The sequence below is a fragment of the Podarcis melisellensis genome (assembly GCF_964234715.1).
Source record: "Podarcis melisellensis genome assembly, chromosome: 2".
Taxonomy (NCBI): Eukaryota; Metazoa; Chordata; class Lepidosauria; order Squamata; family Lacertidae; genus Podarcis; species Podarcis melisellensis.
The window spans coordinates 15,768,762-15,783,783 of NC_138529.1; the positions used below are offsets into that span (position 1 = coordinate 15,768,762).

Consider the following 15,022-nt stretch of genomic DNA (forward strand, 5'->3'; position numbering starts at 1 on the left):
ACAGCGAGTTGGGGAAAGCTGGCTTTTGCAACATTCAGAGTACCTATCAGGAGGAAAGGTGGTGTGCTTTGTAATAATATATATATATAAAATAAATAGATAAATAAAACTGTCATCTTCATGTCAGGCTGAGGGCCCTTACGCATTTTCTTGATGGGTGTGGTTTTGCTGCTGATGCTGCTAATTTATTAAGTCTGAAATGCGGCAAAGTTCACCTGGTATCTACGTTATACACCTTTAGGCGCCAGGCAAAAGCATCTCTTTTTAACCAGGCCTTTAGTTGACCTGATTGAAATCCTATACACTTTTAAAATGTGGCTCTTTTTTGGGGAGGGGGTTGTTATTGGGTTATTGTTCTTATTTTGATTTTATATATAGTGATCTTTTATGTGAACCATCCTGAGACCTCTGGGTATAGTGCGGTATATAAATTTAAAAAAAGAAAGAAATTATTTATACCCTGGCCATCTGGTTGGCTTTCCCCAGCCATTCTGGGCAGCCTCCCAACAGAATATTAAAAGCACAAACACCAAACATTAAAAACTTCCCTAAACAGGGCTGCCTTCAGATGTCTTCTGAAAGTTAGTTCATTCCTTGACATCTGATGAGAGGGCATTCCACAGGGCGGGCGCCACTACCGAGAAGGCCCTCTCCCTGGTTCCCTGTAACCTCACTTCTCACAGTGAGGGAACCACTAGAAGGCCCTTGGAGCTGGACCTCAGGGAGCTTAAGGCAACAGGGATGGGAAGTACTGTTTTGGCTGTCTTATAGGGAACACTTAAACTGAGACAGACCATTGTTGGAGGTGCCTGGGATCGAAGCTGGCCCCTTTTACAATGCAAAGTGAGGAGTCAGGCACCAAGAGACAGCATTACTAGTGATTTGATTTACAGTAATCACTTCCTGTTCCTCCTTTCCCAAGCAGCTGCCAGGCACAGTTCCTCCCCCATTTTATTTTTTATTTCATGTATGAATGAAGAAAACTGCCCAGCCGAAGCTCCTTCAGTACCAGTGGCATGCCCACCACACTGCAGAGGGCAATAGGAGGTGGGTTTTCTGTGTGTAGGAAGCACAGAAGGCTGAGCTTCGGGTCAAGCTTCACCCAGTGCTATATGCAATGCCAGTATGGAAGCAACTGCACGGCAAAAGTTTAATGGGATTGTCCCATCAAAGAAACAAATAGCTGAGTTGTCCCTTTGCTTTCTCTTCTGTTGGAGGGACATTGACCAGCACATGCCAGTGGACTGGGATGAGGCTGACCAGGAGGATGGATGCATGCAAATTCTGGCATGTTTCTGGCTCAGCCTTTTCATAAAGCTACTTAAAGAGTTGCCTATTACCCGTCTTCCATTCTTTGGATGGAGCAGGAGGTCCACAATGGATGAGGAGGGAAGATGGGCAGGAACTTTTTTTAGTTCTGTTGCAGCACATTGATCTAGTTGACATGTAGCAGTATTGGAAAAATAGAAACAGATGTGTGGATCGTCACAGATTATTATGGTCATCAATATCTTAAAATAATAATTTAACAAGAGAACATATTTTCTTGCAATGGAGGAGGGAATCCTTGGATGGTTTGTCCCTTCCACTCACTCCACTAGGCAGGACAATACAATTATTTTTGCTTGGCCATGGTCTCCTGTTTCTAGGTTTGCTGTTACATCTTTGGCATGTTCAGTTTGGTTGCTCTTGAACATGAGGTATAATTTGTGTAGTGCTGCCTAGTACAAGGGACAGACCATCTGAGGATCCTGTCCATCCGTGGCAGAAAATGATGCTTCATGGCAAGTCCAATGTTACATCTACCATTCTGTCACAGAAATTAAATCTACTGGGCCCTGCACATAGGTAACAATCTTCACACAACTGCTTAATTCAACTGCTTAATTTGTGTATATTTTTAAAACAAATGGGTGACTGCTCCTCTCTTTTTTCAAGTAATAAGGAATCCAAATTCAATATATGGAGAGTTATGAAGTTTTAAAGTGATACAGGCCTTTGTTCAAGCTTAAAAAATACTAGCTTACCAAACTTTTTCAGTACAAGGCACTGCACTTTTACTCAGAAGTTCACCTTTAGGGTAAAGTCTAACACCTAGTCAGTATTTAACAGACTGCACCCTACAACAGATGCTGGTGTTTCGTTTTTAAAAGGTTAACACAAAGCTGCTTAGAAGAAATATGGTGTGATTGCATTGCAATAAACAAATCAACAGAGGGAGCAATGATTAAGATAAAACTGTCCAATATTTTAGGCCCTACTTCTTCAAAACACTGTGGATTTACTTCAAGAATGCAACACAATGAATTTTGCTTGCAGGATAGATCCTTGAAAATGTGGTGCTTATATTTAACAGTTCTTCATTTGAGTGAGGAAGTGTTCCACTGGAGTATGTGTATACAAGTATAACATAAGTTTTATTTTAAAGTGCTATGTATATATGACAACATCTGCCATCTATCACAAACTTTGATATTCTAGCATAGAAATAAGATGTAAATATTGTGATAGTATGGGTTTAATTCTGAAAATTCTTCTATCAAGACAAAAACATTTTTATTGTGTACTGAATGATCATATTCAGTTCTTATTTTTTCAACTGTTAATTTTCATGTTTTATTTTGAAGAGTATGATTTCATAATGTGATTTACAGACCATTACACACATATATTTTAAATAACATCTGATATATACGTATATTTAATTTATAAGGGGAATACGGTAAATTTGTTGATAAAAGTGAAGAATTTTGCTTCCAATTTTGCAATCCAAGTTCACTCTAGTACAATGGAGAGAGAGTTTACCTCTTCATAGAATATAAGAGACTGTCCATGCAACAATCCAATAGATCGGAACCCATCGAATGCTCACATTGGTGGTCTTAGCAATTAAATGCGCATCTATCCAATTTTTGTAATTAACTGTACGAACATAGATTCCTGGATATCTTGGTCGGCCACAACCAAGCCCAAAACTGGTGATTCCTATCAGATAATACCTGCTAACATTTCGAAAATAACACATCAAAGGTCCACCGCTGTCTCCCTGGAACATGAAAAAATATGGTACTCTGAAGTTTTAGGAAACAGGATTGGGATCCAATCAATCTTGAGTTATGTCTCTCATGAACTATCAAAAGTATCTGAAGAAGTGTGCATGCACACGAAAGCTCATACCAAGAACTAACTTAGTTGGTCTTTAAGGTGCTACTGGAAGGATTTTTGTTTTGTTTTGACTATGGCAGACCAACACGGCTACCTATCTGTAAAAGAAAACACGTTTTTCTAGAAACAGTACCTCCAGAAAGCCTGACTTGGGTATCTTACCTTGGTTTCCTTGCTGACACAATTTGATCATGGATGCTTTAGGAATTCCAGCAACAGTTTCAATAAGACAGTGTGGTGTAGTGATTAGTGTGTTGAGAAGGACCTGGGAAACCAGGGTTTAAATCTCAAATCAGTCATGAAGCTCATGAGGTGACCTTGAGTCATTCTCTCAGCGTAACCTATCTCACACGGTTGTTGTGGGGAGAAAAGGAATAGGAGAATCATGTGCACCACCCCTTGGAGGAAAGATGAGAGATACATGGAATAATGCAAGGAAGTAATAAGCTGACCCTGAAAATCAACTCAAGACTCAAAAGGGCTATTTAATCTTAGCTTTCAGAGCAAGACATGACACAGGTGGGGGGACAGCACCATCCTGCTTCCATGTTGTCTGTTTTGGATGGAAGCAAAGTGGTCCAATGTGTTCCGAATGGAAGGAAATGAGCATCCTACCTTTTCTGCAAAGCTCCTATACTTTTATCAATAACCCTAAACTTTGGTGATCAGAACACCAACAATCCTATCCCCCTCATATACCCAAATGATTGCTGCATTCTGAAGGAGTTATCTTGCACATGCCACTTCATCAGGTGACCCATTCATATGATGTAGGAACCTACCCCTTGAATCTCGCTGTTATTACAAAGCAAACAAGCACTGTCTCTATCATCTTTTTAAGCTTTCTAAATGAAAATTTTTATCCCAGTCTGGATCTGTTTTTATATATGTTTAAATATGCTTTTAAAGTTGAAGTTTTTCAATTGTTGACATTAAATAATTTTGGGATGTTTCATGGGAAGATATTCATAAAAGAAATGACATTATTACTGCATTATCATTATTTTAATATTAGTATTCACAACGTGATGTTTTAAACCTCAACAAGGATGATGGTTTCTTTATATAATCCTTCAAATCCATATTAGGAAAGAACATTCCCTTTTCCCTCCTGTTCGCCTCTGCTTTTGTATTTATTTTTCTTTCTTCAGTTGTGAATTTGCAGTCAGGAACTCATGTGCTGTGTTTTTGTTCTGTGCCTCACGCATATTATGTGCTTTTAGAAAGAACTGATCATGCTGATTTACAAGGTGAAGTTATGTCGCTGCTTGAATTTTATTGTGATGTTTCTCATTTCCCATTTTCTCACATCAACTAATTTTCCTCCAAAATGTATTAACTACTTTGGTGCTACTTTGACACAGCAGTGAGTAAGCCTGGACAAATAATTGTATGACAGCATGTTTTGGCAATATGTCTTAAAATAAAAATGATTCATTTCCCCCTCATTTACCAGTGACTTTGATATATTGCTTTGATATATTAGTCAAGCAACTACATGACAGAATGTTTTGACTACTTATTGTATATTCTCCATTTTACCTGGCAGCTATCAACACGTCCAGTTAGAGAGCCAGCACAAAGCATGTTTTCTGTTAATCTCCCTGCATACGAGTCATATCTATTGCATAATCTCAGCGGAAAAACGTCTACCTGAGCTTCTTGTAATATTAATTTGCCAACACCTGAAAGGAAAGCACAGAAAACTGCTGGAAGAATGCATTTAACATTCTGAAACAAGGTTCTCAGGTATGCAACATGGCTGGGTAACCGCTTAAGCTAGTCTAACTCTTAAACTTAATAAACCAGGTTTGTATTTCCCAAGTAGTTCTATGAAACCTACCTTCGTTTTCAGAATAAGGCTCAGAAATCCTTACTGAACTTGTAATGAATTCTGTTTGCTAGCCATCGCAGGCCCCAGGTATATATGGAGCTGTGTATGCTCAACATTAAGATTTGGGTGCCTATGTTTTAATTACAGTATTTTGTTTTCTTAATTATTCTATGATTTCAGGTGTTATTGAACTTGTTTGTTATTGGTTCAAGGTTTGAGGTATTAATTAATTAAAACCAGCTCTTCAGTGTTCCCCATCCAGCAAGGTTGAATTGAAATAAAGTGCATTAGGTTATCAGTACATAAGCATCTGCCGGGTTTGGTTAATACATTTAAATATAGCCCAGTGGCTTACCCAATTCGGTATGCCTGCATCAGCTATGAGTCATAACAAAAGATATATGCTTTGTAGACTAGATCAAATACAGCGGTACCTTGCAAGGCGAATGCCTCGTAAGACGAAAAACTCGCAAGACGAAAGAGTTTTTCGTTTTTTGAGTTGCTTCGCAAGACGAATTTCCCTATGGGCTTGCTCGCAAGACGAAAACGTTTCCTTTTTCTTAAAACCATTAATACCCAATGCATTCCTATGGGAATCCGTGCTTCGCAAGACGCAAAAACTCGCAGAACGAATTAATTTCGTCTTGTGAGGTACCACTGTACCTTAAAAATTAATGTATAGTTTTCTCAAGTGCACAAATCTCAGGCAAGTTTTGAAAAAGCAGAGAAGTGACTTTCTGAGTGCTTACCGTATTTCTGAAAAGTATGATAGAGACGAATATATGGCAGGTTCAAGGCACAAGTACATATACTGCCCTCATATGATAAATGCAGAAAGCATGACAAATATTTTGTCTAAGCAATAGATCATATACAAAGAACCTTTGGCCAGCCAGATGATGAACTACAACTCCCATCCTCCCCTGCCACTGGCCATCCTGGCTAGGGCCAATGGGAGTTGCAGTTCAGCAAAATCTGGAGGGTGTGTCTGCAGACCTTGCAGAATCCAGCTTTTCTTAGTGCAGAAATTTGATGCTCGCAGAGTAAATTTTTATTTTGTGTTTTCTGACCTTGGTTATAAGCTGTTAAATATTTTTATCTTGATTAATACAGTACCTCGGGTTACATACGCTTCAGGTTACAGACTCCGCTAACCCAGAAATAGTACCTCGGGTTAAGAACTTTGCTTCAGGATGAGAACAGAAATTGTGCTCCGGCGGCGCGGCAGCACAGGAGGCCCCATTAGCTAAAGTGGTGCTTCAGGTTAAGAACAGTTTCAGGTTAAGAACGGACCTCCGGAATGAATTAAGTACTTAACCCGAGGTACCACTGTATAGAGTTTAAAAACACAAACACAGCTAAAGAATTTATAGACCCAACAAATGACACTACTTTTTCTGGATTAAAAGAGCAAATACTTCTGAAGAAATCTGTCCAGTTTGATCATGGTTAGCCAGTAAATATTCTGCACACAAGATTAAAATTTTACATCATTACTGCGGACAGAAAAACGACTCAGGGTTAGGGCTGCTAATATTGATAACACTTCCTGAAACCTGTTTTACAGTTCAGTGTCCAGAAAAGGTGATGAGCGAGAAACATTTCACAATTACATTAAATATTAAAAAACTTTAATTGTACATTAAAAAATATAATGAAAGGGTACGAAAACCAAATTAATCGTCACGACTATCAGAAATTCCTTGTGTACACTAACGGGCAAACCAAACCTAGGTTTACCTCTGTGCAATACACCATCAAATGGCAAAGAAGCTTTTTGAAATAACTAATTCTCACTCTTAACAATAGTTTAGTTTAAAGGAAAAGTAGAAGATTTACCTTTCTCCTTTGTGTTTCCCCAGCCAGCTATGTAACATGGGTACATGTCAATAGTATCATTTTCAGGAATGCAGACGGGCTGAATATAATTATTATATTTTACATGTTTTATTAGCGTAAACAAGGCAATATCATTTTCATAGCTTTCTGAATCATAATCAGAATGGACCGTGATTGTACTGACCCGGCGCTTTCGAGTATAATAGTTGTGTACATGAAGATGATGCACGGCGATGACAGCCCTCCAAAAGGCTGCGTTCCTAGGACAGAATAAAATCAAAAACAGATTCAGTAACTACTTTAGAATAGTTGCTTCAAGTCTGGTGTAAAACTAGCAAGCATGGAGCCAGAGTCAAATGGTGAGGGAATGACAAAGGTTTCTGCAGTAATAGTAATATAACCAGTAAAAGCATATATGCATAAGAGGAATCCTGCTAGATCAAACCAAATCATGTCCTATAACAGCCAATCAGATGGTTGCCTGTAGGAAGCTCACAAGCAGAACCTACAGTTGCTGCTCAGCAATTGGTGCTCAGGTATAGTGCCTCTGCATCTGGAAGCAGCATGATCCATGCTCAGTATGACTATTCACAATTGATAGACATATCCTCCATAAATTTGACTCATGCACTTTTAAAGTCATCTAAACTGATGGGCCTCACATTGATCAAAGCAACTTTGAAACATGCCACAATAATTCCATTTACACACAACTCCCCAAAAATCTTATCATGATGGACTTATCAATAAGCACAGCAACTTTATAAGTTGTCTGCCTGTCTCTGCCTCTGGACTGGTCTTGTGATAACAATTATCCCTTCTCCGATGTGAATCTCCAGGTCACCGAGATCTGCAGGCGAGACCTTCCTAGCCAAACAGTCATCTGCTAAGGTCCATCTTGCTTTAAGTATGGGATTTTTCCCCCTGTTGTGCCCTATGGACTCAACACAGCTATGAAATAAGACAAGCACCAATAGAGATGTGCTCATGGGGCTCTCAGATCATTTGTATTAGCTAGCTCTGTTTTGGTTTGGTTTTTTGGGCGCTGAAAAATGGTTTGGGCGCTGAAAAATGGTTCTCTCAGATCATTTGTATTAGCTAGCTCTATTTTGGTTTGGTTTTTTGGGCGCTGCTGTTATTTATTGCTTTAATGTATTGGTCTTAATAACTCTACTGTGAACCATAATGAAATTATCTAAATAGAAGATAGTATATATATAAATAAAATAAAAATGGAAGCTACAAGTTGGATTCAAGTAACTCGGAGCACTAGCGGAATCCAGTGCAAAATGTAAGTGTAAGGGAAGCTCAGTCTGGAAGCTCAGAAAAATCTCCAGAACAGTATGTGGGAAGAGGATATGGGATATTGCTCCTTCCGGCATGCAGAAATACTTGTACTAACAGAACAGTCAAATCTCTGTGATGTTGAATTCTAACCTATATATTTAGAATTAAAGAAAATATCCACCCCTGAAAACCAGAGTATGAATAATGATGACTCCCCACAGAGTTACAAATACTAAGGTTAGAAGCCGAAGAACTGCAAAAAATAATTCTACACCAATATTTTGGGCATGTGTCAGCTACAAAAGAGTAGCTGATAACCCATGCTGCATGACAAGCATATTCTGAAGCTTGAGTGCAGCTGCATCAACACTTTGCGGAATCAGCGTGTATGCCTGCTGCCAATGTAGGGGAAAAAACACCTGGGCGTACCGTAATTTGGAAATGGGAGAACATTAGTGCCCTCCGTACTTGCGTGCCCTAAAATAGATTAGATTGTATTCCGTGCAATGAGTTTCTTGAAACATGAACTTATGCTCAAAACTGTAACCCTACTGTAATAAAGTGCACACAACTGAAATAATCTCATAATTCTTCCCCTGCTTCCATTTCCCTCTTCACCTTTCAGATCTGAAGGGCTTCTGATAAGTGCCAAGGGGAGCAGAGGGGAAGAGCACCAGGAGATGAAAAATCTACTTTGTCACACTGTTTTACCTACCAAACTATATAGTATTAAAAAAGGAAACATCCAGTCATTTACTGCTATGTTGTTGGGTGGGAAAAGATTTGGGGAGGATGAGAGGAGAAATGTATTCCTGAAGTCCCAGTGTCTCATTTCCTCTCCCACTCCTCCTTGAAATATGTCCCCACTCCCATGAATTCTGAATATTCACCAAGTGCTTAAAAAAAATATCAGTACACCTTTCTCACACTTTAGAATAGATACATGCCTATTTTTTTTAACGCAGTGTGCTGCTGTCAACACCGTGTTGTTTGTAATTAAACTTCCACCACACAGATGGAAATATCCTAGGCCAATGGTATAATGCTGAAGGCTAACTTGCCATGGCCAAGATCCAACCATGGCATCATGTCCACCTATAATCCGAGACTCTGTTTTTTTCTCATCCATAAGAGGCCTTGTTCCGCAGTCTAGAAATCAAAACACAGATATACTGATGAGATGCCATGAATGTAAATGTTCTGTTAATACACACCAATCCATCGACCAAAACAAACTTAAAAGTAGATCTAAAGGGTCATTGTTATAAACCGACCAGTTTGCCGTAGCGCTTCTGTCTCTGGACTAATGGGAGAGTTTATGCAAGACTGCAAACTTTTGAATCACTTACCCCTCTGACACACGTTGCGGATCACAATCTGGTTTTTGCCACAGAGTGGTTTTGACTCTGTGGTTGGAGGTGTTAGCACCTTTGTTATGCACCCACCCTCTGGACCTATTTTCTGCGGCTGGTCTTTATATATACCATTTAGAAATGCAAATAATTAAGTGGTATAATATAAATGTCTTAAATAAATAATAAAGATAGACACCATTTCTTGGTGAGTTAGGTCTAGCAGTGATGGTTCCCCCCTGTAAAGGTGAGGAGCAGGTTAAGAAATGTACAGATGATAAGGAATTCTTTAGGGCACTGGTTCCCAAACCTCTCACCCACAGACCACTTGAAAATTGCTGAAGGTCTTAGTGGACCACTTACTTTTTCTGCCTGTTGTTGTAAATGTGGTGCAATTTGCTAAATGCTGTATGATTTTTAACTGCACTTTCATTGCTTCTTTTCTCATATACTGTACTTCACTGTATTGTATTACAATTTGTATTCCTTAGAACCCTTTCCAAGTGTCTTCTTCCCATTACTTCTGGTCCACTTCCTGCTCACTTTGTGGCCAGACTGGATCACTGGGTTCTAAGAATGATGAAGCAGTCTTTGCACCCATTGTTCACAGACAGTGCTCCTATCATTCATGGTCCGTTGGCCACAGTCTGGGGTCCCCTGCTGTATGGGATTTTCTGATTGGCATGTCTGACACCCCTGTTGAGGTCCTGGTCTCACTGAGGAATGGCAAGGAGTCTAGGGCCATCAACGTGATTATCCTTAAATGCCCACTGTGACATTGTGGAGCCCAACAGAATTTTGACACATGCTTCAGATGATGAAACACTATAAACAATGACTGGGCTGTGTCGTAATTTTTTATGTTATTACCCAAAGGTCCTAGGTTGGAAATATACACAATCCATACCAAAAGTTAAAAATTGAAATTGAAACACTCTAAAACAATATATGGAACTCAGTAACAAATGAAACCATCAGCAACAATATAATTTCAAAGGTTCCATACCACTACTAAAGGACAGACTGTTCCAAAGAAGAGCAGCCACTGCAGAGAAAGATGGTCCACAGACCCCTATTCCATAAGCCTCAGGGCTTCCCACGTAGATTTTAAAATTCATGCAGGTCAATATGGGAGGAGGCACACTTTCAGATATTTGGAGCCCAGGGCATTCAGGTTAACTTTTAAATTTGTACAGCTTAAATTAGGCCTGGAAGACAATAGACAAGCAGTGCAATTGTTTCAGAATTTATGTTAGAGGATACCCTGGGGCATTCAGCTAGAACTCAGGCATCAGCATTCTGCACCAGTTGCAACTTCCAGACCATTTTCAAAGGCATGTAGGGCACATTACAATAGCCCTACTTGGAAATAACCAGACTATGAAAACCTGTGGCCAACCAGGGCTTCAACAGCAGCACTAACCATGTGAGTCAGAAAATCCCACGAAGCATTCAGGAATCCTTTGGATTCCATAAGTCTTCAGGGGTGGACCATCTTAACCCCCCACCCTTACAGGGGGATCTTGCTGCTACCAGTCCAAAGCACACCAAAAAAGTATTCATCCATGATAAACAGTTCACCACAAATCCACAATACCTTCTGTCGCAAAAATCAGATCTGGGGTATGCCCCACAACGTGAGTTGAACCTTGATGTACTGAGAAACCCCATGGTTGTCATGGAGGTCATGAAATCCTCCGTGGGCCCAGTAAATGCAGCTTCAGCATGGACACTGAAGTCTTCCAATGCAACAGTAAAATGTTCCCCAACATGACCTCTGAGACCACCTCAGCTAAAAAGACTGCTGGGCAGCGGGATGGGCAGTACATCAATAGTATCTTATTCTATCTCAAGGGCCCAAATCCAGGAACAAACCCTCTTATCGGTTACAGAGCACACTGGCTTCCTGGTGAGGACAATGGAATTTTCATGGTCAGCAGCATCTCTCCCCTCCCGTCTGATCTGGCCTGGTTCTGAACCAAGTACCCTGGGGGACAAAGCTAGGATAAATATGGTCTGCTCAGCTAACCCACCTGGGTCTCAGTAATATATGTCACCTTGGGCACCCCCATGGAAAACAGATGACTTATTTGAACTGATCTGGCATCAATTAACATCACTACTAGAGCAAAGGATTTGCCAACATGTTCACCCAAACTCTGAAGATTGGAGGTTAGTCCACAAAGGATGATAGTCTTACAGGCACCCCCAAACTCAGCCCTCCAGACGTTTTGGGACTACAATTCCCATCATCCCTGACCACTGGTCCTGTTAGCTAGGGATGATGGGAGTTATAGTCCCAAAACATCTGGAGGACCGAGTTTGGGGATGCCTGGTCTTAACCATAACTACTGCCCCTTCCAGATTTTTAAAATAATCTTTAAATGCCATTATTATTATTATTATTATTATTATTATTATTATTATTATTATTCTACCCTTCCTTCTGCCCCTCATAACACTCCATGCATCCATTGAAGTGATTTTTAGTCCGTGAAAGTTTCTGCCACAATAAAGGTGTTTTTTTAAAAGCTGCCACAAGATCCGTTGTCCTTGCTGCTGGAAGAGACTAACACAGCTACTCTCTGGGACATGGTTCACAGGAAGTCAATGTTCCATGCTTCAGTAGGGCTTACTCCAAGCTAACGTTGCAGAGGGATGAAGCCTAAAGAATGAATGTCACTCATGAGCTGCCAAATCTAGAGCACTATTTTAACTTGGAATCAAATACTCCAGAGAGTAGTCACTGTGTCTATTAGGCAATAGCATCCTCCATGGAAGCACTTTAGGAAGGAGGGGACTTCAATTTCCAAGTAATAATAATTATTTATTATTTATACCCTGCTTTCCCAAATCTGATTTAACTACACACTGACCATTGAAGGTTTATGCCCCCCAAAACAAATCAGCCTAGAAGGTTGCTGCTTCATTTCAGGCAGACCTTCTACCACCCAGCCAACCTCTTTGTTGCTACCCTTTCTAATCTGCTGTGAAATCTACCGTATTTTTTGCTCTATAAGACGCACCAGCCCACAAGACGCACCTAGTTTTTGGAGGGGGAAAACAAGAAAAAAAATATTCTGAATCTCAGAAGCCGGAACAGCAAGAGGGATCACTGCGCAGAGAAAGCAGCAATCCCTCTTGCTGTTCTGGCTTCTGGGATAGCTGCACAGCCTGCATTCGCTCCATAAGACACACACACATTTCCCTTTGCTTTTTAGGAGGGAAAAAGTGAGTCTTATAGAGCAAAAAATACGGTATATCGGGCTGACACAGATTTCACAAGGTGTTGAACAGGATTTAAACACTCTGTTACACATACTGGGAAACAAGTTACCATAAATATCCTAGTTTTGATCTTTTTAATAATACAAAAACAAACAAAAACAAATCAACTTACAGACCTAACAATCCACTCTGGAGCTCCTCACACAATAGTTCTGGCCTACTTATAATACAAAAATAAAAAACCAACTTGCAGACCTAACTAGCCACTCTGGCGTTCCTTACACAAGTTTTGGCCTTTTTATGCTACAAAAACCGAAGCAGAAACCCAACTTGCAGACCTCACTAGCCACTCTGGAGTTCCTCACGCAATAAAGTTTACACGCAAGCACCTTCCTATGTTTGGGGTGGGTAACATAATTTGGAATGCTTGAAGTATACACATTTTAGCCTTTCTAGTTGTTGTATCCCTTCCTTTTAATGAGATGGGAACCCAAGATGTATTATTTTATGGTTTTTAAGATGATGATGATAAAATAATAATATAAAAACACATAATAATAATAATAATAATAATAATAATAATAATAATAATAATAATAATGTAAAAAACACCCCTCCGTTTCGAGCCGCCCAGCGACAGCTTGCTGGAAAGAGAACATTTGTTGGGGTTGGGGATAACAATCACATTTCTCCGGTTCCTGAGGCCGCGATGGGTCCTTCCACGGGGACCCCAATGCCGCCGCCAGATCCTCCTCACGACAGATCCACAGGCCTCGCCCGCCCGCTCGATTTGGGAGCAAATCCCAGTCCTCTCAGGGACTTTCCGAGGAAATCCCCGTCCCTCCTTCCTTCGCTGCCTCCCACGCGCACGCGCACTTCCAACCCTGTGATTTTTTTGGCGGCTCGAGCGCAGCGCGCGGAGAACGTGGAAAGGGCGGCCGGGGGGAGAGAAAGCCGGGCTCACCCTCCATGGACAAGAGAGACGTGACGTTTCTGGGCGTGTTGAGCAGCCCCAGGAGCGCCAGCAGAGAGGCCGTGGCTGCCCGGCGGAGCTTTCGCAGCATCGTCCGTCGGCGAAACAAAATGGCGGCCGGGCGCCCCCCCCCCCCGTTCTCTTGGCGGGAATAACGTTGCGGCGGCGGAGGCGCGAGGGAGGGAAATGGAGCGAAGATGGCGCGGAGTTCCTTCGCTCGTTCTGACAGAACGTTTTGCTGCTTTCCCCCACACATACACACACGTCTCGCAGGGTTCTGGTTCTCGAGGGGAGATTATTAAAGGAGCCGAGGCGGTTCTCTCAAGAAGGAACGCGGCTGGAGGGAACCGGATTACGGTTCCTCAAGAGGCTGACACGAGCCATACCTATTAATATAGGTTAAGGCCATAGGAGCAGTGCCAGATTTACGTATAAACGAAACATGCTATAGCTTAGAGCCCCACTCTTTTGGGGTCCCCTAAAAATTTAAAGGAAAAAAACCCTGGATGTACATTTCCAAAATACAAGATAAAAAACAAATAAAATAAAACCTACATACAGTAACAGTGTTTTGTGTTGTGTAGGCTCCTGTGATGTATGTAATGGGCCCCGCCTGCTCCCTAAAGTATCACTGGTTTGCTCATTTCTATATATAGGGTGGCTACATTCTGCATGGACTGGTTGCATGGCGGCATGCAGCTGCAGACTGCAGTGCAGCACAGCTGAATGTATACTTAATTGTATTTCTGTTCAACAATTACTTTGATAAAATACGTATTTTGTTATGTGAAAAATGGCTATAGATACCTATTAGGTCCATAAATGGAGGGACGTGGGTGATGCTGTAGGTTAAACCACAGAGCTTAGGACTTACCAATCAGAAGGTCGGCGGTTCAAATCCCTGCGACGGGGTGAGCTCCCATTGTTTGGTCCTAGCTCCTGCCAACCTAGCAGTTGGAAAGCACAAAGTGCAAGTACATAAATGGGTACCACTCTAGCGGGAAGGTAAACAGTGTTTCCGTGCACTGCTCTGGTTCGCCAGAAGCGGCTTAGTCATGCTGGCCACATGACCCGGAAGCTGTCTGCGGACAAACGCCAGCTCCCTTGGCCAATAAAGCGAGATGAGCAGCGCAACCCCAGAGTCGGTCATGACTGGACGTAATGGTCAGGGGTCCCTTTACCTTCACCTAGGTCCATAAATTACCACATAGCATATATTCAACACAAAAAAACAGCAACAATTTGTTGTTGACAAAGGACAGCTGGACATATAAAGGGCCCCATTACCTTCAGTAGCTTAGGGCCTCATCAAAACTAAATGCAGCCCTCACAGGAGCCAACTCC

At 41.2% G+C, this 15,022-nt stretch overlaps 1 protein-coding gene across 5 annotated transcripts; it reads right to left on the bottom strand.

Moving 5' to 3' along the window:
- Positions 1-329: 329 nt before the first annotated feature.
- Positions 330-13,804, bottom strand: LOC309362904 (transmembrane protease serine 12-like). Of its 5 annotated transcripts, XM_081898929.1 has the most exons (7): positions 13,670-13,803; positions 10,484-10,685; positions 9,073-9,274; positions 7,023-7,098; positions 6,839-6,917; positions 4,708-4,850; positions 330-3,046 (listed from the first exon to the last, which is right to left on the bottom strand). In XM_081898929.1, the coding sequence occupies exons 2-7, from the start codon at positions 10,593-10,595 to the stop codon at positions 2,810-2,812; spliced, it is 849 nt and encodes a 282-aa protein (XP_081755055.1). In that variant the 5' UTR covers positions 10,596-10,685; positions 13,670-13,803; the 3' UTR covers positions 330-2,809. The 5 variants fall into 5 exon arrangements, with proteins under 5 accessions (XP_081755055.1, XP_081755051.1, XP_081755052.1 ...); XM_081898925.1 differs by having other exon boundaries at positions 6,839-7,098; XM_081898926.1 differs by lacking the exon at positions 13,670-13,803 and adding an exon at positions 13,391-13,433 and having other exon boundaries at positions 6,839-7,098.
- Between the last annotated feature and the right edge of the window lie 1,218 nt (positions 13,805-15,022).